The sequence below is a fragment of the Myodes glareolus genome, chromosome 9 (assembly GCF_982192425.1).
Source record: "Myodes glareolus chromosome 9, mMyoGla1.1, whole genome shotgun sequence".
Classification (NCBI taxonomy): Eukaryota; Metazoa; Chordata; class Mammalia; order Rodentia; family Cricetidae; genus Myodes; species Myodes glareolus.
The window spans coordinates 46,424,523-46,445,483 of NC_142034.1; the positions used below are offsets into that span (position 1 = coordinate 46,424,523).

Genomic DNA, 20,961 nt, shown 5'->3' on the forward strand with positions numbered 1-20,961 from the left:
AAAATTAAAAATAATAAAATCCTTAAAAAAAAGAATGAAGCTCAAAAAGAAGAAAAATAACAATAAAAGGTGTTCGCTTTAATGGGAAGACTGAGAAAGGAGCAACTGCCTCTGTCTTTTCCACCCGAACTTGATCTCAAGTCAAAACTAGAAGTCCAAGTGTCAAGATTTCGGTTATCTCAGAGTAGTAGAGACAATCCTGGGGAAGAGACAGATAGGGCCTGCTTCTGAAACCTGTAGTTTCATGGCCTAAGCAGGCTGACTGTGACTTTAACAGGAGACATCGTATTACTGCTGACTCTGTCTTCTCTGAACAGAAAGGCAAATAAAATGCAGTGTCCATTTATGTCATTGCTGTGCGTGTGTAGGTCACGGTCTTGGTGCCAATGTACAAGGTCACCATATTGTACACGGGTGAAGAAACTCTCTCCTGATGACCTGCAATTCTCAAGGATTGTTATATGTCCTAGAACGTATTGTGATTCATAATTTTGCTATGTGGGGCAAAGGCATTACCTTTCCAGACCTCATCAGCTCTTCCCCACATTTACCTAAAGCATGTGGGAATCAGAATTGCCAAGCTAATGTAAATGTATTAAAGCTCTCCCAATCCAGCCTCCTCATTTTCCAAATGCCCAGGGAAGGGAAAAAAAAACAAAAAAACAAAAAAACAAAAAAAAAAAAACAGCCCAAGACAACACAGTCACACAGAGCCAGTTTTCCTGCCTTTGCCTTCATTTCTATAAGAACATTTGTACTTCCTTTTCCTTCTCAACCAAACTGCCTCAAGCAGTCACTGCCTGAGACCTGTCTTGTCTTTACACATTTAAGCTCCTGTCTAATCATTCAAGCTTTCCAACCTACCCACATCCTCCTACTTTATCCTTGTAGCATCTAACCAGGGCTTCCAGATTCTACTTGGAGAAATCCTGTGTGAAGCCAGATCATCTTTTCGCCCACCCATCCCCTCTCCCCCTCCCTTTTCTGGTATATTTATTACACTAAATAATGTTCACATTCTGAACAGGGGAGAGGCTCCGTTTCTTGTCTAGGATGTAAGGAGCACTAGATTCAACTCCACGGACTAAAAAAGCGCAAAGAAACAAAGCAGAAAAGAAGTTTCTTTCAAGTTAGAAATGGATTGCTATAAAAATACTAAAGTCGGTTCTGGCCAGTGCTGTGTCTTGCCCAGCTCACTCCAGTTGCATGGGAGAGGAGCAGAAAATTCTTATAAAGAAAAAAACCAAGAAGGGAAAGAATGAAAGTAGAGGGAATCAACGATGAGTGATAACTGAGTGATACATACAGCTCGAGCGCAGGCTGAGTCCTAAGGAGCACAGAAAGAGCTAAGCAAATGACCGCGGGAGAGGAGACAGAGGGCCGCCTTGCCCTTTGCACGTTCCATACCACACATCAGTTTTATGACAGTGTCAGCCGTGTTGAGATAAGGAAAACAAGGACATATGCTGAAAATTTCATGATCCTAAATTTATTCCATTTGAAGGAACTTTTTACATTCTGAAATTAGATCCGGACTTCTTCAGTTCTAAGACATTAAGGGGAGGACACTGAAAGCAGGAGATCATCTACGTCTTTATGTGTTTCCTGACAACTCCGGGAATATCATCCTATGGTGTTCTCTACTTTGATTTTCTTTCTTTTTCCTTTTCTTTTTTTTTTTTTCTTGGCTAATGCATTGGTTTGGAAAACCCCAATGTCAGTTAGTTTCCTATCCAGGAAAATAAGTCAGATAGTAAATGGCTATCAATCTATTAGGAATAAATCACAATTAATTAACATATACTTCAAGGAGAGGGCTTAAACAGAATCTTCATTTTAAAATCTCTTGCAGAAAATAGCTCCATAAGTAACTTCAATTAGTCATAACAACTACTGTTCAGTAATTAATTAAATGCGCCTTCGTAACCTCTGACAATTGGACTGCAGTGAATTTAAAAGCAGCAATAAATACAGATGCTGAGACACAAATTGAGGTGGTCCTGATGCAAAACTCTTCATGTGTCAGCTGGTGGCTCAGCTCTCTCATCTGAAATGAAGCAAGAAATTAATTCGAACTACGATAGTAGGAATAAGAAAAAAAAATTCAAAACAAAATCCATCCTTTCAGGCAGAACGTCTTGGTTTGTTCCGCACTGCCCACTTGCCATGTGTGAACAATAGGCAACAGCATGGAGAATGGGGCCACGTGCCCTGGCCTTGCTGTGTGAACAGAGGACAGCAGTGACTCCTACCCGGACAAGCTCCCTTGGTGGCTTGTGTGGCAATGCAGTTGCGCAAGCCTTGGCCAAACCTGCTTAGAGAGTGGGCAGAAAGCCCCAAGGTGTTCCTGCCGTAGGCAACCTTCCCAACGCTTCCTCTAAAGTGGAGGTAGGTTTCCCCCACTGTCTATTCTCCTCTGAACCCCTCCACCTTCCAGCACTTCCAGTCTCTGGAGAAGGATTCCTGGAACGGGGCTGATGAGGTGAGCCTGCTGCCCCACCATCTCCCACTCCCACCCCCCACCCTGCCCTCACCGTCCCCCACTCCCACCAGAGTACTTACAGAGCTGTCTCTGAATTCTTGTTTTTCTCTTTCACACAGAGCTACAAGGCAAGCACAGGTGCGTGAGTTTGCATCCTTTTCTAAGGTAGGGGGTGAACATTTTGAACGTATTGTCATGGCAATGGGTGCTGCGGAACTACAAGACAGCCATCTCTTTGACCACGTGGATATATTTTAATGAATGACAAGAAGATATTGATCTTAATCAGAATGTTTCTAAAGTTCACGGTTAGGTTTTCACTTCATTTCATTATATTAAAAAAAAATCTTTGTGTGTGTGTGTGTGTGTGTGTGTGTGTGTGTGTGTACACATACATGGTGGGGAAATATCATGCCATAGTGTACATACAGAGGACAGAAGACATCCTGTAGGTTTCTTTTCCTGTTCTTTTCCTCATGTGGGCTCTGGGAATTAAACTCAGATAGTCAGGCTTGGCTGCAAGTACACTTACTTGCTAAACCATCTCTCTTATTTTCTCTCTCTCTCTTTCTCTCCCCCCTCCCTCCTTCCCTCCTTTCCTCCTCCCTTTCTTTCTTTGGAAAAATGTTTTGGATTGGAATAGAGGGTGGGGCAAATTTCTCTTGGGAAACACTGTTGCCCTGAATCAGATCTAGTTACTGTTGCATGAAGAATGACTTGCTGACTGATGAATTCGGCCTAGGGCATTCTGTCTCTCTTTAAAGGTTTCTGCCACATGTGCCCTCTTTGGCCCTGAGTGATCTGGCAAAGTCAAATGCATGGCATTAACCTAAGCATTGGCATATATTCTGAATCACAGTAAACAGCAATGCCAACCGTTGGACGGCTCAAACTCCAGCCCACAGCTACAGAGCATGTGGCTGTATTCAGGAGCAGAGAATGCAGGCATCTGTTCCTCCCTGTGTTTATTTATTGTACCAGGGGCACCATAGCAACAATGAAAGGGGAAGTTATTGATTGGGGCTTTTGTTTTTGAGACAAGATTTGACTATGCAGTCCTGGTTGGACTTAAATTCAAGATCTTCCTGCTTCTTACCTCTCCAGCACTGGGAAGACAGGTGTGTACTGCCACATTGGGCAGGAGAAATTTAAAAGGAAGAGAAACCAACTCCAAAGCCCCCGCCCGTGATACCATAGGCATTTCCACCCCAGCTTCATCCACATGTACTTCTCTTCTAGTAAAGCTCCACACAGGAGAGATGCTGGAGCCTTGCACATGTGTGTCACAGTCTCTGCTAGAACCATAGCCCCGGCCTCTTAGATGAATTTTTACCCCAGTAACTTAGAATACTTAGGTACCTTCATTATTCTTTTTCTCCTAGCAAACAGCCCAAAAGCCAAAGTCAGGAAGACCACGACACAAGCAGCAATGATTGCCTCTACTGGGACACCTGGAACTTTGTCTGTTGGGAAAGCAAACACAGGGAAGAGCAACTAACTTCTAAGTTACGTGTTTGTAATATGAACATGGTCCCTTATATTTGCACACACCACTCTTTTAATTAAATCTTTGCAACAACCCCAAAAGATGAGGAATGGGGATCTTTGACAGGTGAGATTACTTACCCAAAATGACAGAATTAACAAATGGCATGGGGAGATTTTGAGCCCACTCCTTTGTGAAGGGAGTTTCTGAAATATGAGTACCCCACCCCGAGTGACCGTCCAGTCCACTTTGTGCTTTCTTTATTTTCCTTTGTTTACTTTTGCCACAGAAAGCAGAAGCAAATTGAAGTCAAGACCTTTTCAAAAGCACAAAGGATTTTAGGAGGACTCTCAGAAGAAGAAAGAGGGAAGGAGGCAGGGAGAGCAAGAAGACAAGACAGAAAGGGCTCCCTAGACTAAGACAGACAGGAGACATGGTTGGGCCCAAGGAGCAGCGTGCACAGTGGTCGTGTCCGTCCGTTCTGTGCTAGTGCCCCAGGCAGACAAGACTCATAGAGAGTGGCTGGGTGTCTGTCAAGAAGTAGAATTTCAGTCATCAGCCTTCCCAACCTTGGCAAAGATTTCCACAGTTCTCTAAATGACGAGGAAGGACAGTAGAGGAGCTGCGGCAGACATGACAGCTTGGGGACAAAACTCACTCGAACGTTAAGTTTACTTATTTGTGTTACGCTTATTCACTTGTGTGTAGATGTGTGGGGTTCGGAAGATGACTTGTGGGAGGTAGTTCTCTCCCTCTACCATGTGGGAAGCAGGGGCAGAAGTCAGGTTGTCAGGTTTGGCAGTGGGAGCCCACTGAGCTATCTTACTGGCCCACACAATTATCTTTTAAATATTTTCTTCCAATTATATTCAGCTCCTGCTTAGGATAACTGCGGAGGGGAGGCGGGGAACGGGTAAATGGATTAAATATTCCTCATTCTGTGTGTGTGTGTGTGTGTGTGTGTGTGTGTGTGTGTGTGTGTGTGAATACTAGGGCTAGAACCCAGGGCCTAACACATGCTAAGCAGAAATTCAACCACTGAGCTACACCCTTAGCTCTAGAGTGCCCTTCACTTCTGCCCTCTCCTAGCCCCTCCCCCCGAAATTATTCTCTTGAAGGTGTGAGTAGGGTCAGCCCTCCGTCGAGGGTGGCCTGAAGAGCCGTCTAGACGACCCCAGCTCTTTATTAATCAACTCTGGGATACGCTGCAGTCACTACCTTACTGGAGACCTCCACTTGCACACCAAGGAAGTCTATCATGTGGGAACAGAGAGGAAGGGAAGACCAGGTGACCAGGAGAAGAAATCAGAGCGCTGTCGCCGATAGGAAATACCTTTCACCAAGCTGAAAACCGTGAAGCCACAACTTTCCTTCCACAAACCAAGCTGCAACAAACCGACTGACCCACTGACTCCCCTTGCACTTCAAGTTCCTGTTTAAAGTGACTCTGACATATGCTACTAACTGCCCGTACTCCTCCCTTTGTCCAGTTTTGTTGGTCCTCTCACTCGGACCATTCTGGTAAAATAGTTTTTAACACGTGGGCTAACTCTTGTGCTGGTGAAGAGCTTCATGTCATTCCCAGCGTCTCGCGGAGCTTTGGAAACCGCCCCCACGGAGCAGAGGCGAGCCTGCGGGAAATCTGGCATCAAGCCTCAGTGGGCACTGGGAGCAGAGCAGAGCACGTATACTCTAGAAGGCAAACGGACAGCCTGGGAAGTAACGAAGCGAAAAAAGAAAAAAGGAATAAGAAAACAAGCTGGATTGGCAGACCTCCATCCAAAACAAGCTTCTGCCCACCTAAAAGGCAACTTGCTGATTGCCACAGAAACCGCGTGATGTTTTTAAAAAAACATGGACATGGAGCAATTATGCTTCCTTCCTAACCAAGAGGGATGCTATAATCACTCAGTCTCCAAGTGTGGTCTCATAGTTAATTAGAATAGTACCACATGTGGCTCACTGTACCATGTTTTTGTAAAGGTTCTGGGTAAAGTCTAAAAAAATGTCACAAGCGTCAAGGTGGTGTCCCTTCCATTGCTTCTGTCCTTTGAACACAGGCTCTTTGGTAGGGTTTTGTTGTAGTTGTTGATTTTAATCAAGTAGCCCTGAGGCAGACAGTGTTTCTCTGCAAGACAAATTACTGAAAAAGTCAGTAACCACAGTGATGGGGCGGTCAACCTATAGCCACGCCCCCTCCTCATCGGCCACTCCTCATTGGCCACTGACTTTGTATCCTTGGCTCCCTAGTGTGGGGAGGAAAAAACTGCTGATGTCTGGTGACATCAGGATTTGGCAAGGAGGTTGGTTTGTTTCCTGGGAAATGGCAAGGTTGGCAATGAATAGGTACGGTGAAGAATGTTCTAGCAGGATGCAGGAGCCTCAGCTTGTTTCCCTGCTCCCTGAATACCTGCCGGAGACCGAACGTGCACGAAGGAAAGGGGTACATTTGTGGCATCGGGCATTTCAATCTCCTTTTTGTCTGAGCAAGAAGCCCAAGGAGACTCATGCCTATAGGGCACGCATATGCATTCAGGCAAGCACTCATACACATAAAGCAAAACGAAATCTTTTAAAAGGAAATGAAATCTCAGGAGAACACTGCAAATCTCACTGGTTCTCCGTGATCACAGGGGGATAAGCCTGAGGGAAGGGAACACAATGCTGAGGGAGAAGGCTCTGTGATTAACCTTGTTTTCCCACCCCCTCTGCTGATCAGGTAACAGGACAGAAGTCAAGAATTGCGAGTGATTTCAAAGATCTTTTTTTTTTTTTTAATCTTATCAATATTTTTCTTTTGTGCATTTGTGAATTATCTTCTGTTACAGGCTGTGAACTCAAAGAGCTAGTTCCTACACACATCGACGCTGAAGGGAAGCTGCAGGAGCTTCTTCGACAAAGTCACACCAGAATTGCTTCCTTCCTTGGTCCCAGAATCTCTGCTCAAAAGTCAGAGGTCTATATGGAGTGAGCATATTCTTCTATATAAGGTCTCACTGTATAACTCTGGCTGTCCTGAAACTCGCTTTGTAGACCAGGCTGGCCCTGAACTCACAGAGATCTGCCTGCCTCTGCCTCCCAAGTTGTTGGTATTAAAGGTGTGCACCACCACACTAGGCTTAGATTTTTTTCTATTTAAAGCAAATACTCTACCACTGAGCTATCCCAGCCCTTCTCAGTATCCAGGATCAAACTCAAGACCTCCTGCACACAAGGAAAGCACCACAGAGCTATAGCCCCAGCCTCTAGCCCTTTTTACTTTTTTGTTCTGAACATAATCTCACTAAGTTACCAAGGCAGGACTTGAACTCACAGCCTTCCTCCCCTAGCCTTCTGTATAGCTGAGATTATAGGCTTGTACCAAACCTGACTCAGACTAGAATTCCTAAGGAAAATTCTCCCAGATGGGGATAATTTCCAATGAAAATCTTAGCTACAAAGCATAACGGTCACCACCAGTGGTTAGCCCTGATAATATTTGCCAAGCCCGTCTTCTGACTTATGCATCATGCTGAGCAATTACTTAAGAAGAATTACCTGTAACGACCAGGTAGAAGTCCATGGTCTCCACTTTGAGAGCAGAGCTAGCTACACAGCTGTAGGTTCCATTGTCGGATTTCTTGACTTTGGGGATTGACAACCGAAAAGACTCCTTTGTCTCTTGGATTTGGTGACGGCCTTTCTCTAAAACCAGGATGTCGTTGTCTTTACGCCACTCCATTTGAGCTTGGGGGTTGGCTTTCACGTTGCAAACCAAGCTTACATCGCTGTCTTCCTCTACGGTTTGGAAGTTATCTCCGCTTAGAAGAGGAGGGACTGTAAGACTCAAGCATTCCAGATTAGTTAGAAATGAACAGTAGTTAGTTCATGATCAACAATTCTCCTTTCCATCTTTCTTGGAGTATATTCACCCCTTAGACAAAAATGTGTGGCGTGCTAAGCACACAGGTAGTAACCAGGGACATGAAAGGAAATGGCAAACATTCAATGCTAACTTCATAGGACTTGGAGGCTGTAAAGATAGACCATGAGGGGCTGGAGAGGTGCTAACGGCTTCTTCCGGCTTCTGTGGGTACTGGCACATACAGGACACAGACATGCATGCAAGTAAAATATTCACACACATATAATAATAAAATAAAATGATTTAAATGTAAAGAGTTTTCCTAAAAAAATATATACCTAAAGCTGTATAAGATAAGGAATATAATATTTATAATAATAGCTGGGCAAGGTAGCACATGCCTTTAATCCTTGGGAGGTAGAAACAGGCAGGTCTCTATAAGTTTTAGACCAGCCTGGTCTACATAGCAAATTTCAGGTTGGCCAGGAACCCTCTTTCAAAAACAGTCCTTGCTCTCTGAGCGTATTATACTAATCCAATTTGTACAAGGGTTGGCTAAACCAGCACAACACTAAAAACAAGCATGGTAGCTAGCCCCAATTCCATACATGCCCTCTGTTGTGACCCTGAGACAGCTACTCAACTGTTAGAGTTTCAGTTTCCTCTTTTTAAAAGAATAGAGACAACGACTCGGACGGCGATACCTTTCTGCGCTGAGATTAATTGCGGCAATGCCTGTGAAGAAGCCGGTAGCATGCTGACCACTATTACGAATGTGGTTGTGGTTCGGAAAGCTGTTCACACCCTTGGGTTTTGCACTTTGTCTAACCATATTTGTCTGGGCCACAAATTTGCATCGGCCCAGTGGCCCTCTACAAAGTATGTCCTGCCTCAGGAAGTCTTGTAAGTGTGGTAAATCTTGCCTCTATGGAAGCTTAATAAATTCCCATGCCTCTCCTCTTACGTCCTCCACAGTGAGAGCAGTTGTAACCGGGGATAGTCGGACACATTCATCTTCATCAATGATTCCAATCCTCCCCCATGTCCAGGGGGAGAAATGACCAAGCCACACTTCCCTTCTCATCTACACCCCTTGTGTTTATTGGCAGATGTTCCGGAAATTAATAAATGGCTAGAGTGGGCAGTAAGGAAGGAAATAAACCTGGAGAAGGAGGGAAAAGGAGCTTGTCTCATCTGCACACTGAATAATTAGACCTTGAGTGGGCTGTGTTATTAATAACTTTCGCAGAAGAATGACATTTTGTTGCTCATTGGAATGAACTTGAATTCTGTATCCATTTCCAACAAGGATGGTGTGGTGTTCAGACACACAGGAAGCTGCTGGAATAGAGAACAGGACTGCCCGGTCCATTTGTGGAGACATCCTATTAATCATTCCTTTAAGCCATTTAATGTTAATAAAAGTTTAAGCAAGTCCTCTATTCAGGGACGCTGGCCCTTTAAGAAAAAAATGACATCTCAGATAAAGCTAAACATTCTCTTTGACTTGCAGCCCAGTCACTTCCTGAATCCCTACTGTTTTGTTATTGTTGCTGTTTTTGAGCTAAGTTCTTGCCATGTAGCCCAGGCTGGCCTTTATCTGACAATCAATCCTTCTGCCTCAGGCTTCACATCAATGCCAGCATTATGTGGCCTTGTACCACCGGGCCGTGTTGTTGATACAAATTAATGAATAAAAGGTACAAATACCCAAATAGAAACATAATTATAAGACATGGGCAGACATTTCACAGAGAAGAAACATGAATAGTCATTAAATGCATGAAAAGCTGAATATCCTCATTTTTAGTTGAATAAGCCAGGTACAGTGGCTGACTTTGAAAGACTGAGATAGACCAACCACTTGAGCTCCTAAGTCTGAAGCTAGCCTGGGCAACACTGTGAGATGAGAGACACACGTGTGGGTGGGTAGGTGTTGAATTTCCAATGTTACTGGCAGATACTTGGTGCTCCTGAGGGGATGGGAAAATTGAGGCATTCTGATGTTTCATATGGGGACATGAATTGAACAGTGTAGCTAAATCAAGATTAGGACTTCAGTTGTCACTTAACAAAATGCAGACACCCAAGATTGGCAGCTTCTTTTCCCTCTACTCACAAGTAACATTCAGCACCACGGAGACCGACACTGTCTGATCTCTCCGCAACTTGCAGGTAAAGCGAACTCCATCGTCCTCTTCACTGATGGGAGAGACACAGACAGAGCTGATGTTGATTTTATTTCCAGTTCTCAAATCTACTATTCCATCTTCTCGGTACCAGAGAAGTTCTTCATCTCTGGTGTGGTTTTGAACTGCGCATTCCAGAGAGGCTTGGACCCCAGATGGGGTGTCCAGGACATAGTTCTCAGTTCTGCCATTTACAGTTACAACAGAACCTGTAGATAAAGGGAGAAAAAAAAAATTAAGGTAGGCAAATGTCTAACCTGGATGTCCACCAGCAGAGAATTGGTTAAATGAATTATGTTGCACCAATGCAATAAAATATACTGTCAACAATTAAAAACAATTATATCGATCGACATGATTTTACAAGGAGTTAGATATAATGCTTTTTGTTTGTTTTGTTGGTTGGTTGGTTGGTTGATGAGTTGTTCTCAAACTGAAGATCCTCCTGCCTCAGCTTGCCAAGTGCTAGTATTACCTGTATGAGAGCGTGGCATAATGTATTATTAGCTAAAACGAGAAAAACAGTAAAAAATTATGGCCACCAAATTTTGCTGCACATTGAAACCACCTAGAGACCTTTTACATTCTGATGCTAGGTTCATACCCTGGCCATCTGATTGCTTGACAGAAGTACAACCTGAGTATTGGGGCTGTTTAAAAGCTCCCGGGGTGGTTCAAATGCACAGTGAAGTTTGATGACCACCAAGCTAGAAACAGTGTGTACAAAACAACTCCAGAATGAGCTGATAGAAAAAAATGGGGTGCTCATTAAGAAAAGCCTTGGGAAGATACCATACGTTTATATAGACTAGGACTGGTAAATATAGGTAAGATGTGGAGAATGACCAGGTTGATGCCTTTGCTTTGATGGGGGGTGAGTAGAGGAGAAAAGCAAGGACCCGAAAAAGACTAGCAAAATGGAAAAGTATTTAAAACCTAAGTTCAAAGGTAGAATACAAATTCCATCTTTAATAATTACCACAAGCATCAAAATTGAATATGTATATGGACAAAAACTGACTTAAAATACCTTTTTTGTTAAGTGATAGGAATATGGATGATTCTATTCTTGCATTTCTCATGTTTTAAATTTGGACAGGAGAGTAAAATTCAAAAATGTTTAAATGATTATGATTCATGAGGTAGACAAGATTTTGTGGGGTTTAAAATATCTTTTGTTGTTTGGGGTTTTTTGTCTTTGTTTTTTTGTTTTGTTTTGGTTTTTGGTTTTTTGAGACACGGTTTCTCTGTGTAACAGCCCTGGCTATCCTGGAACTTGCTCTGTAGACCAGGCTCAAAGTCACTGAGATCCACCTGCCTCTGACCCCCAAGTGCTGGGACTAAGAGCGTGTGCCACAACTGCCTGACTGTTGTTTGTTTTGGGAGACAGGGTCTCACCATATGCCTCTGGCTGCTTTGGAATTTGCTCTGTAGACCAGGCTGGCCTCAAAGTCACAGAGATCCTCCTGCCTCTGCTTCCTGAATGCTGGGATTAAAAACATTCACCCCCATGCCTCACAGGTTTTTGTTTTTGCTTTTTTGCTCTGATTTTTAATAATTTTTTCCCTCATTACATAGTAACATACGCCTGAGTTTCAGTTTTTATTTTCCTGGTCCAGAAGCAGATAACAAAAGATAGAGCTTTGGCGGCTGCTAGGCCGTCCTCCCAAATATGTTTGCACAGCCTCTAACTTGACTGTAAGTGTGCCAGTGCCTGCAACTGTGCACACTCGTGCAAAGGCCGGAGACTCCAGGGCACATCCTCTATCTCCGCACATTATTGCCTTGAGGCAGAGATTCCCATTAAGCCAGAAGCCTTCCACTTCAGCTCTGCTGGCCAGTGACTTCTCAGTCTCCACCAGTCTCCACTCCTTAGTGCTGGGGATACACATACACAGAGCGCTGCCAGCTTTTACAATGCATGCTGAAGATGTCGGCTAAGCCGGCAGCCCAGCCCCCTCGTTTTGTTTTCTGGTGTTTCCAATGGAACCTGGAGCCTTTAAGCTACTTAAACATTCATTTTACTACCAAACTACAGCTACAGCTTTTGGCCTAATTTGTTTTATCATGGATAAATATTTTAAAATGTCTTAAAATACTTAAAGCCTCTTTAAGGTCGATAATTTCCTGTAGATGACGTGTTCAAATAAACAGAGGATTACCTCTCTTGAAATTGGTACCTGAAACATATTAAAATTCGAGAAAATTCTGACTACAGTTCTAGAGGCGATAGCACACTTCATTCTCTTAGACAATCAGAGCCATAAAACAGTGTTATTCCCCCCCCCCCCTTTTTTAAATGTTTTCTGACTCCTATACTGTGAACCATTCATTGTACTGGGTAACCATTCCAAATGGGTACTTAAGGCTGTTTCCAATATCCTTAAATCATTATTTTAATTAATTTTTTAACCTAAAAAGAGGTCATAGAGAATATCAACTTACTTGTCCTCCCCTGTGGCAGAGATACAATCACTAGGAGAAGTTTGCACGCTTGCAGTGGCCCCATGATCTTCCACACCATCCTTAATGAATGCAGGCTGCGTCTCCTGGAGGCAAAGAATGTGGTTGGTTCTGTACTTTGATCTACAATGAGTTTATGAACTTTCTTCCTATTAGACACTTAAAAAAGTCCCAAGTGAGTCACCCCAGCTGTAACTGTACACTCCTTCTAGTTTTTAATTAAACAAGTCTGATTAAGTTCTTTTTTTTAAAAAAAGTCTTAAAAACTAAAAGTGACAACAAAAAGAAAACTACAATGATATGTTATCAGGTAGCCTTGAAGAGGGGGAAACGTCTTTCCTAGAAACAATGAGAAAACCGTCTCTTTAACAGAGAGGCAAATGAATTCTGCAAGCTCAGGTAGTCCGAAATGAGCAAAGCCACTTTTTTGAAAGTTTGACTTGAATCATATTTGGAAAGCTGTTCTCCACTCAGAGAAAATCTTTATTTTATGAATTTGGAAATTTTGCCAGTGTGTATGCCTGCACCACTTGTGAGCCTCGTATTGAAGGGGGTGAGGAAAACAATGTTGAGTCCCCTGGGCTCAGAGCCACATACAGTTGTTAGCTGCAGTGTGGGTGCTGAGAATCGAATCGAACCCAGACCCTCTGCATTAGCAGCAAGTGCTCTTGACCACTAAGCTATCTCTCCAGCCTATCATGGAGAGTTTTTGAGGTTGTCACAGATACAAAGATGTCTCCTTGTAGCAAACATGGCCTCTTGTCTTACTATTCCCTCCCCCTGGTCACATGTGGTCTATAAAGGATAGATAATCAAGGCCTTCCTTTTCCCTTCTCCTGCACATTGGTGCTCCATCCTTCTAAGATATTTCAGGTCTGTCTGGGAAAAACATGTATACACGGTTTCCTTCAGAGCTAGGGGCAAGGAGTATGGTAAAGTACCTGCCTCAAGTGTGCAAAGTCCTGGGTTCGATGCCCAGAACTGCAGGCAGATGGACAGACAAAAGGCAAAAGGGTACTGCTGTGCTTGTGTCTGAAATACATCTGGAATGACTTCTAAACTAAGTGACTTCTAAGCACCTCACATACATTTGTTCAATCATAGCTAAGCCCTATGACTTCCTATTTGTTTTGTCATTGAAACAGTCTTTCTTTCTTTCTTTCTTTCTTTCTTCCTTCCTTCCTTCCTTCCTTCCTTCCTTTCTTTCTTTCTTTCTTTCTTCCTCCTTCCATCCCCCTCTCTTTCTTCCTCTCTTTCTCCCTCCCTCCCTCCCTCCCCCTCCTTTCTTTCTTTCTTTCTTTCTTTCTTTCTTTCTTTCTTTCTTCCTTCCTTCCTTCCTTCCTTCCTTCCTTCCCCCCTCCCTCCCTCCCTCCCTCTTTTTTCTTTCTTCCTTTATTTCTCTTCCCTCCTTTCCTCCCTCCCTCCCTCCTTCCCTGCCTCCCTCCCTCCCTCTCTTTCTTCCTTCTTTTTTTCCTAAAGATGGGACTTCTCTTTGTAGCCCTGGGTGTTCTGGAACTCCCTTTGTAGATCAGGTTGTCCTTAAACTCATAGAGATCCACTTGACTCTGCCTCCTGAGTGCTAGGATTAAAGATGTGTACCACCATCCCATAATGCTGAGCCAGAGTCTTTGTAGACAGCCCAAACTGACTATACAGAAATTTATGATGCTCTTAGCTCAGCCTCCTAAACACTGGGATTACAGGTGTGTGCCACCATATTCAGCAACAACCAACCTATTGATGCAATGATGCAATTTGCCGAATACATTTGCCCAAAGTCAGTAAATGTTATGGTCAGTATTCAAATCCAAGACTGCCAAGGCTACACTCACAACCACTCTTCTGCCTAAATAAATATTCTTCCTCTTCAAAGGATGCTTCTTGTCTCTTCTCGTCCTTTGTCCCTCCGCTAGCCTTAGTGACTTGGTATTTTGTCCCCTTACCATTAATATTAAGTTTCAAGAGCAGGAATGTATCTCTGACTAATCTGGGGCTCTCTCGCTCTTCCCTTGCTCTAGTCCTTTCCCAACAGGAGCAAGAGTGCTTCCCACCAGATGGGAAGGCCCCTACCAACCTTAAGACGCAATTTCTACTAAACTGAAAAATTTGTAATTGAAATCTTCTTGCCCAAAGTATCTCTGTCACTCTGTTATAAGAGTGATGACCTCAACCAGGCGGTGGTGGTGCATGTCTTTAATCCCAGCACTCGGGAGGCAGAGGCAGGTGGATCTCTGTGAGTTTGAGGCCAGCCTGGTCTACAAGAGCTAGTTCCAGGACAGGCTCCAAAGCTACACAGAAACCCTGACTCGAAAAAAAAAGTGATGACCTCAGCACCAGTGAAATGATGACTCAGCAGATAAAAATGTTTGCTATGCAAAACTGACATCCTAAGTTTGATCCCCGGATCCCATGTAAGAAAGAACAAACTTCTGAAAGTTGTCCTCTGACCTCTGCATGTGTGCTGTAGCCTGCGTGAGCCCACTCCCCCACACACACTAATAATAAATACAATAAAAAGAGTGATGATTAACTGGGTAGCACACGCCATTAATCCCAGCATTCCGGAGGTAGAGAAAGGTGGATCTTTGTGAATTCGAGGCCAGCCTGGTCTACAGAGAGAGTTCCAGGACTGCCAGGGCTACACAAAGAAACCCTGTCTTGAAAAAGCAAGCAAGCAACCAACCAATCAACCAACTAAACAAACAAACACAAACCCATCAAGAGTGTGAGGTTTCACCCTACTCTGTGAAGGGGACGAACAAAAGATACCAATATTTCAAAGTCAAGCCCCCTCACTGGACTTCACTTTCTATAAAAGACAAGCATGTCACTCACCGACTGAGCTCTGAGCAGCTGACCTCCTCAGCTGACTCTTCCTCTGCTCAGGAACCCTGAATTATTTCCCTGTTATGATCCTTTATAATGCTTGGATTTGAACACTTTATGACAGCAGTGTCAAGTAACAGAGATAAATTGGGTGCAAAGTCTGTTTCCCTTTCTGGATTCTTTGAGAAGACAGTAATTGGGAATGGCATCCTCACAAGACCTAAGCTTTTCTGTGTACCTCGGTTACTAGGTGGGGCCGGATATTACTAACAGGGGTATATTGTTCAAGGGAAGCCTGAACTTGTGCAAAACCCGATAGCACATCTCACCCCACACTGTCACTCTCGACTGAGCTGGCAGAGCCTAATGACCTGATCTGATCGCTGGAGAACTGTGACGGGACACGTCAACGGAGAGGTTTGGCTTTCACAATCGTCGTAACACTCGGAGAGTTCACATAACTTAATTCTGGAAATTTTTAATCATCAGTAACTCGAGCCCAGTGCTGAAGCTGTGCCAAGCAACCAGAGACGGTTTTAGCTCCTCGAGGCTCTCTCTGGATGGAGGAACATTGCATGAGACATCAAGAATGAGCTAAACTGATTTTGTTGATGAAAATACTCAAGTTGGATTCAAGAAGTGGCTCAGTGTGTTACTTGCTGTGTAAGTGTGAAGTCCTGAGTCCAGCTCTCCAAGGCCCATGTAAGAGTTTGATGTAATAGCTGTAACCCAGCACTCCTGCAGGGAAATGGGAGGTTGAGATGGGGGGAAGAGACTGAAGAATTCCAGAAAGGCACCTGCCTCAAACAGGGTGGAAGATGGGGACCAACACCCAAGGCTGTCCTCTGACTTCTGTACGTGCATGCACACAGCCCCACCTCCACACACTCATATTTATGGAAGTATGACTAATGGATATTTTATCTGCCAAGTACTATTGTTCCCATTCACTCAAAAATAGAAGGATGTTTGTGAGTATCCATAACCCCCTTTTCTGTTGCTGGGAATCAAACCCAGAGTTTTATATATGCTGGGCAAGCACTCTACCACTGAGGTACACCCTCAACTCTCCTCATCTTTGTTTAGTGGTCATTTGTTTATTATTTTTAGGCAAGGTCTCATATAGCCTAAGCTGGCTTTGAACTCACTATGTAGCTGTAGCTACTGTAACTCCTGTTTCTCCTGGCCCCACTCCAAATGTTAGGATTACAGGTGCATACCACTACACTTGGCCCTTTCCATGGATTGTAACACATTGGGTAATCACACAGGAGACCTATTTCTTACTGACTGTGTGACTTTGGAAAGTTATCTAACCCCTAGGAGCCTTTTGTTCTTGATGAACACAATGGAATTACTATTAGCACCCTCCCTATAGAGTCACTAGGAGGATTAAATGAAATGGAGCATGCAAAGCTGCTGTACAGTAGCCTCTTCATAAGCTGTAATTATTATTGTTATGAAGATAGGCTGGGCATGGCCCAGCCTTGCTCCAACATTGTTCAAGCAAGGATCATCATCGAGAATAGCTCCTGTGGGCTGGGTACAACCCTCTCACCCCAAGCAGGCGTGGAGTCTGCTCTCAATGGAAACAAGAGCAGTGTGTCCTACTATTATTATCTAAAAATGGTTTTCAGCAGTGCTGGAGAGATGGTTAGGCTAGGAGTGCTTGTTGTTCCTGCAGAGGACCTGAGTTTGGTTTCAAGCACGCATGTCAGATTACTAACAACTGCTTTTAACACTAGCTCCAAGGAATCTGATGCCCTCTTCTGCCTCCAACAGGTAGCTGCACGCATACACATAGAGGCATACATCACATTAAAAAAATCATTTTTAATGATTTATTTATTCTTATTCTATGTGCATTGGTGTTTTGCCTGCTTGTATGTCCGAGGGTGTCAGATCCCCTGGAACTGAAGTTATAGACAGTTGCGAGTTACCACGTGGATGCTAGGAATTGAACCTGGGTCCTCTGGAAGAGCAACCAGTGCTCTTAACCTCTGAGCCATCTCTCCAGCCCAATATAAATAACTTTTGAGAGTGACTTTTTGCAAAGGTCTGATGCCTTTGGATTTGGGATCTTTGGAAAAAGCTTTGAGAACAAGTAGTTCATCTACCAACCATCTCAGGAGGCATCATAAGTAAGACAGGGGGAGGAGAGAAGTCCAGCGGACGTGCTAGTGTGCAAATGACCACTGTGGAGCCTTCAGTGAGCTCTGGACCACACAGCCCACAGCCAGTGCAGGCTGGGCAAGGAGCCTGAGCCATTAGCCATCAGTGTCTTTCCATCTTTGGTTGAGAGGCAATGACTCTCCAGCACTTCTAGCCTGCTGGTGAACCAGCTTAAAGGCACACAGGAAGTTACTCGCACTCTGGGAACTGTTTGTGGGTAACTTCTATGTAGGCCATGAGGACATGGGTAGGGCACTATCAACAATTTCTATACCCAGATATTAGATAATATTAGGAAACAATAGTTGATTATTCATAGGGGTGATAATGGTGTTGCGGTTACGAAGGAAGAATGCCCTAATTCTCAAGCGATACCTGCAAACTATGTAGGGGTTAAGCGCCATGAAATGAGTCAGCAGAAACAGGGCTGGGGACCTGGCTCAGTGGGAAAGAGTGTGCTTTGGGTGCTCTTCAGCAATACAAACACCAAAGCAACAGAATTAAACACAGTAAAAGTTAGCTAACATTTACTGAATCCACCTAGGGTTATACAGATTACCCTTTTAACTGCTCTCCTTTTAACTTCTGTGTATGCTTGACAGTTTTAATATTAAAATGTTGAAGCAGTGTGTTAAGCAAGTATTTATTGAGTAGCTATTGTGTACTAAATATTTGAAATACCAGTTCCAGCCAAGCCAATTATGGTGGCTCCATCCTGAAAGGTGTCTTCTCAAGTCCCTCTACTGCCCTCTGTGGAAGACTGCTGAAGTGATTCTACAAAGCTCCAGTATCTCCTGGGGTGGGGCGGGGAGGGGGCGGGAATGTTCTGATGACAGCTCTCCCAACTCCAAGGTGAAAATGTGTAAGGGGCCGCGGCGAAATGGTGCCAGCGGCCCTGCAGCTTGGAGGTAAACAGATCCTTTTGATGTTGCTGCGCAGGCCAGAGCACCCTGGGCCTGTATTTTGCATAACTGAGCCTTGGTTCCCTAGCCTATCCCAGAACCCCCGGGCTTCAGCGAAATGGTATTAACCAATCAGTATCCGAGCCTCTCCACCCTAGAAAAGCGGCTGCCTTTCGGTTTCTCTCTCTCTCTCTCTCTCTCTCTCTCTCTCTCTCTCTCTCTCTCTCTCTCTCTCTCCCCCCCCCCATTCCCCCTTCAACCGAGTGCTCCAATAAAGTTGTGATTTGGGAAGGATTATCGATTTCGTGGTCGTCCCTGCTTGCTGGTCAAGGGGTGCGTCTCACAGAAATGGCTCTAGTCATTCTAGAGACGCTAATACGGAAGCTGGCGAACCCTGTAGAGGGCCTTCAGCCGACAAGGAGGGATTTCCAACAAGAAAATGGTAGTGTGGTGGTGCCCGGTTTGGAGAATCAGAGAAGTGATGTGACTGTCCAAAGTCACCTAAGCCCTGGACCCGTCCCCCTCCTAGAACCGAGGGAAAGGAAAATTATCTTCCTGCAAACAGTTGAGTCCAGCAGTTAACCTAAGCCTAAGCGTATGGCTGGCCTGAACTGTTAGCAGAGTTCAGGGCTTGGGGAGGGCAAGTAGCAGAAGACCTCTTTGGCATGCGGAGGATCCTGGATTCCATCGCAAGCCCTGGAAACATAATTTAGTACACCGCAGCTTTCACAGGTCGCTCAGGCCCAGAGGAGGGCCGTCTTAGTTTGAAAGTTCTAAGAATAGTGACCCATCTGCTCCACATTCCCCAGACACAGGCCTTTCTGGAAAGGTGCCAGAGAAGAAGTAAAGAACCAGGAAGTCATGGCTTTCTCCTTAAGGGGAGTATTACGGGGTTGGGGTGGGCAGAAGTGTGGCTTATCAGTAGAAAGTATGCACTTAGCACATGAGGCCCTCAGACAATCCTCAGCGATACACCTACATGCTCGCACACATACACACACACACACATACACGCAAACACTCACACACTTACACAGACACATATATTCCCTACATACATAAACACTCTCTCACATATATATATATACCCCAGACATACACACATATATGCCCCCATACATACATGCACACACACATACACACATACACATAGATGCCCCCCCCCACCTTCCCATCCACATATCACGCCCACACTCATACATACACACTCACCCAGGAACATCTCTAGGCACTGTTCCTTCATCAGCTCTGAAGAGACACGGGAGTCTTACTGGAACAAGCCACTCAGGTATCTCTGACACAGTGGCTTTTGACTCTCCTTGAGAGCCATGGACTATAGAACAAGGTCTAGATCGGTGCGATAAGATGAAAGCCCTTACCAAAGAGGAGGATCTGATACAGCCCCCACTGCATGGCAGCCACTCAAAAACATGAGCTGGAGGAAGGGTCGCAGGATGTTCATTCCAGCACCAATTAGAGGTGCGAGCTAGAGTTACTCAGGGCTATGCTGTAGGTCCACAGCAACAGGGTCGCAGGTCAAGAGGACTGCCTAGACAAGTCCCTGGGGATGCCACTGAGGACTGGAGAGTGACAGAGAAGCAAGGAATCTGGCAGTCACACTCTAGTGACCAAAGAGAAGCCTTTGGACTGACACAGGGGCCCAGTGTGTTACCCTTTCTACCCAGAATCCAACAGTGCCCACTAAACTGCTTTAAGTTAGTCACAGGAGTGACAGACATCTATGAACCCAGCTACCTGAGGCTGAGGTCAGCCTGGATGACATTAAGTTCAAGGCCAGCTTAGGCAAGTTAGCAAAATCCTGTCTGAAAACGAAAATGAAGGGCTGGGCATGCAGGTCAGTGGTAGAGGATCTGCCTAGCCAGGCCCTGTTTCATTCTCCTGTATTAAAAAAAAAAAAAAAAAGTCATGCGACCTCCAGGATTTCTAGCTTAAGCAATTCTCCATTCCCTGTCATTAGGATTCCTCATCATAAAAACTATAGCCCTTGAATCAAGGCCTGAATTACCACAGAGCTGTCGTTCAGTGTGATTAGGGAAAAAGCTTAGTCGTTGGGAGGCCCTTGGTTCAGGCCCTAGGACCAATAACCAGCAACAACGACGCATGAAACGATGACTTGAGGCTAGAGAGATGGTTCAGTTTTTGGAGAATTGATTGCTTTTTCAGAAGACCCAGATCCAGTGCACAGCACCCACATGGTGGCTCACAATGGTCTGTAACTTCAGTTCTAAGGGATCCAGTGCCCTCTTTTGGCCACTGTGGCACCAGGCGTGTACATGGTGCACAAACATACGTGGAGGAAAAACATTCAAACACATAAAATAAAAATAAGTAAATCATTAAGAAAAAAAAGGCCAAAGAAACCATGTGATCTAGCCAGTGAAAAATACAGAACACGCCTCACTGAATTTAAATTTTAGGTAAATAATACTTTTAAAATGCAGGTATGTCCAGTATAATGATTAATGTGGTAACTCATGACAAGATCAACACTTGGTATACACTAATACTTAAAAAAATGATTATTTCTCTGAAATGCAAATATAGTTAAGTTTCTTATCCTGCATCGGACTTTTTTT

At 44.3% G+C, this 20,961-nt stretch overlaps 1 protein-coding gene and 1 long non-coding RNA gene across 5 annotated transcripts; one reads left to right on the forward strand and one right to left on the reverse strand.

Moving 5' to 3' along the window:
• Positions 1-1,467: 1,467 nt before the first annotated feature.
• Positions 1,468-19,811, reverse strand: Tmigd1 (transmembrane and immunoglobulin domain containing 1). Of its 4 annotated transcripts, none has more exons than XM_087910291.1 (7): positions 19,744-19,811; positions 12,447-12,550; positions 9,932-10,210; positions 7,506-7,784; positions 3,842-3,945; positions 2,563-2,603; positions 1,468-2,047 (listed from the first exon to the last, which is right to left on the reverse strand). In XM_087910291.1, exons 1-7 carry the CDS (start codon positions 19,794-19,796, stop codon positions 2,044-2,046), a joined length of 864 nt encoding a protein of 287 aa, XP_087766417.1. In that variant the 5' UTR covers positions 19,797-19,811; the 3' UTR covers positions 1,468-2,043. The 4 variants fall into 4 exon arrangements, with proteins under 4 accessions (XP_087766417.1, XP_087766419.1, XP_085551484.2 ...); XM_087910293.1 differs by lacking the exon at positions 19,744-19,811 and adding an exon at positions 19,577-19,598; XM_085695358.2 differs by lacking the exon at positions 19,744-19,811 and adding an exon at positions 15,300-15,449.
• On the forward strand, positions 3,943-5,989 carry LOC146893089 (uncharacterized). Its single transcript, XR_015003693.2, has 2 exons — positions 3,943-4,094; positions 5,087-5,989. It is a non-coding gene; the product is annotated as an uncharacterized LOC146893089 (long non-coding RNA).
• Positions 19,812-20,961: the final 1,150 nt, after the last annotated feature.

Coding starts and splice junctions, on each gene's coding strand:
- Tmigd1 (XM_087910291.1), bottom strand. CDS start 19,796: ATGTTTTTGAGTGGCTGCCATGCAGTGGGGGCTGTATCAGATCCTCCT. Junction 12,551..19,743: donor GTATCAGATCCTCCTCTTTG/GTAAGGGCTTTC, acceptor CTTTGCCTCCAG/GAGACGCAGCCTGCATTCAT. Junction 7,785..9,931: donor CGTGGTGCTGAATGTTACTT/GTGAGTAGAGGG, acceptor TGAGTCTTACAG/TCCCTCCTCTTCTAAGCGGA.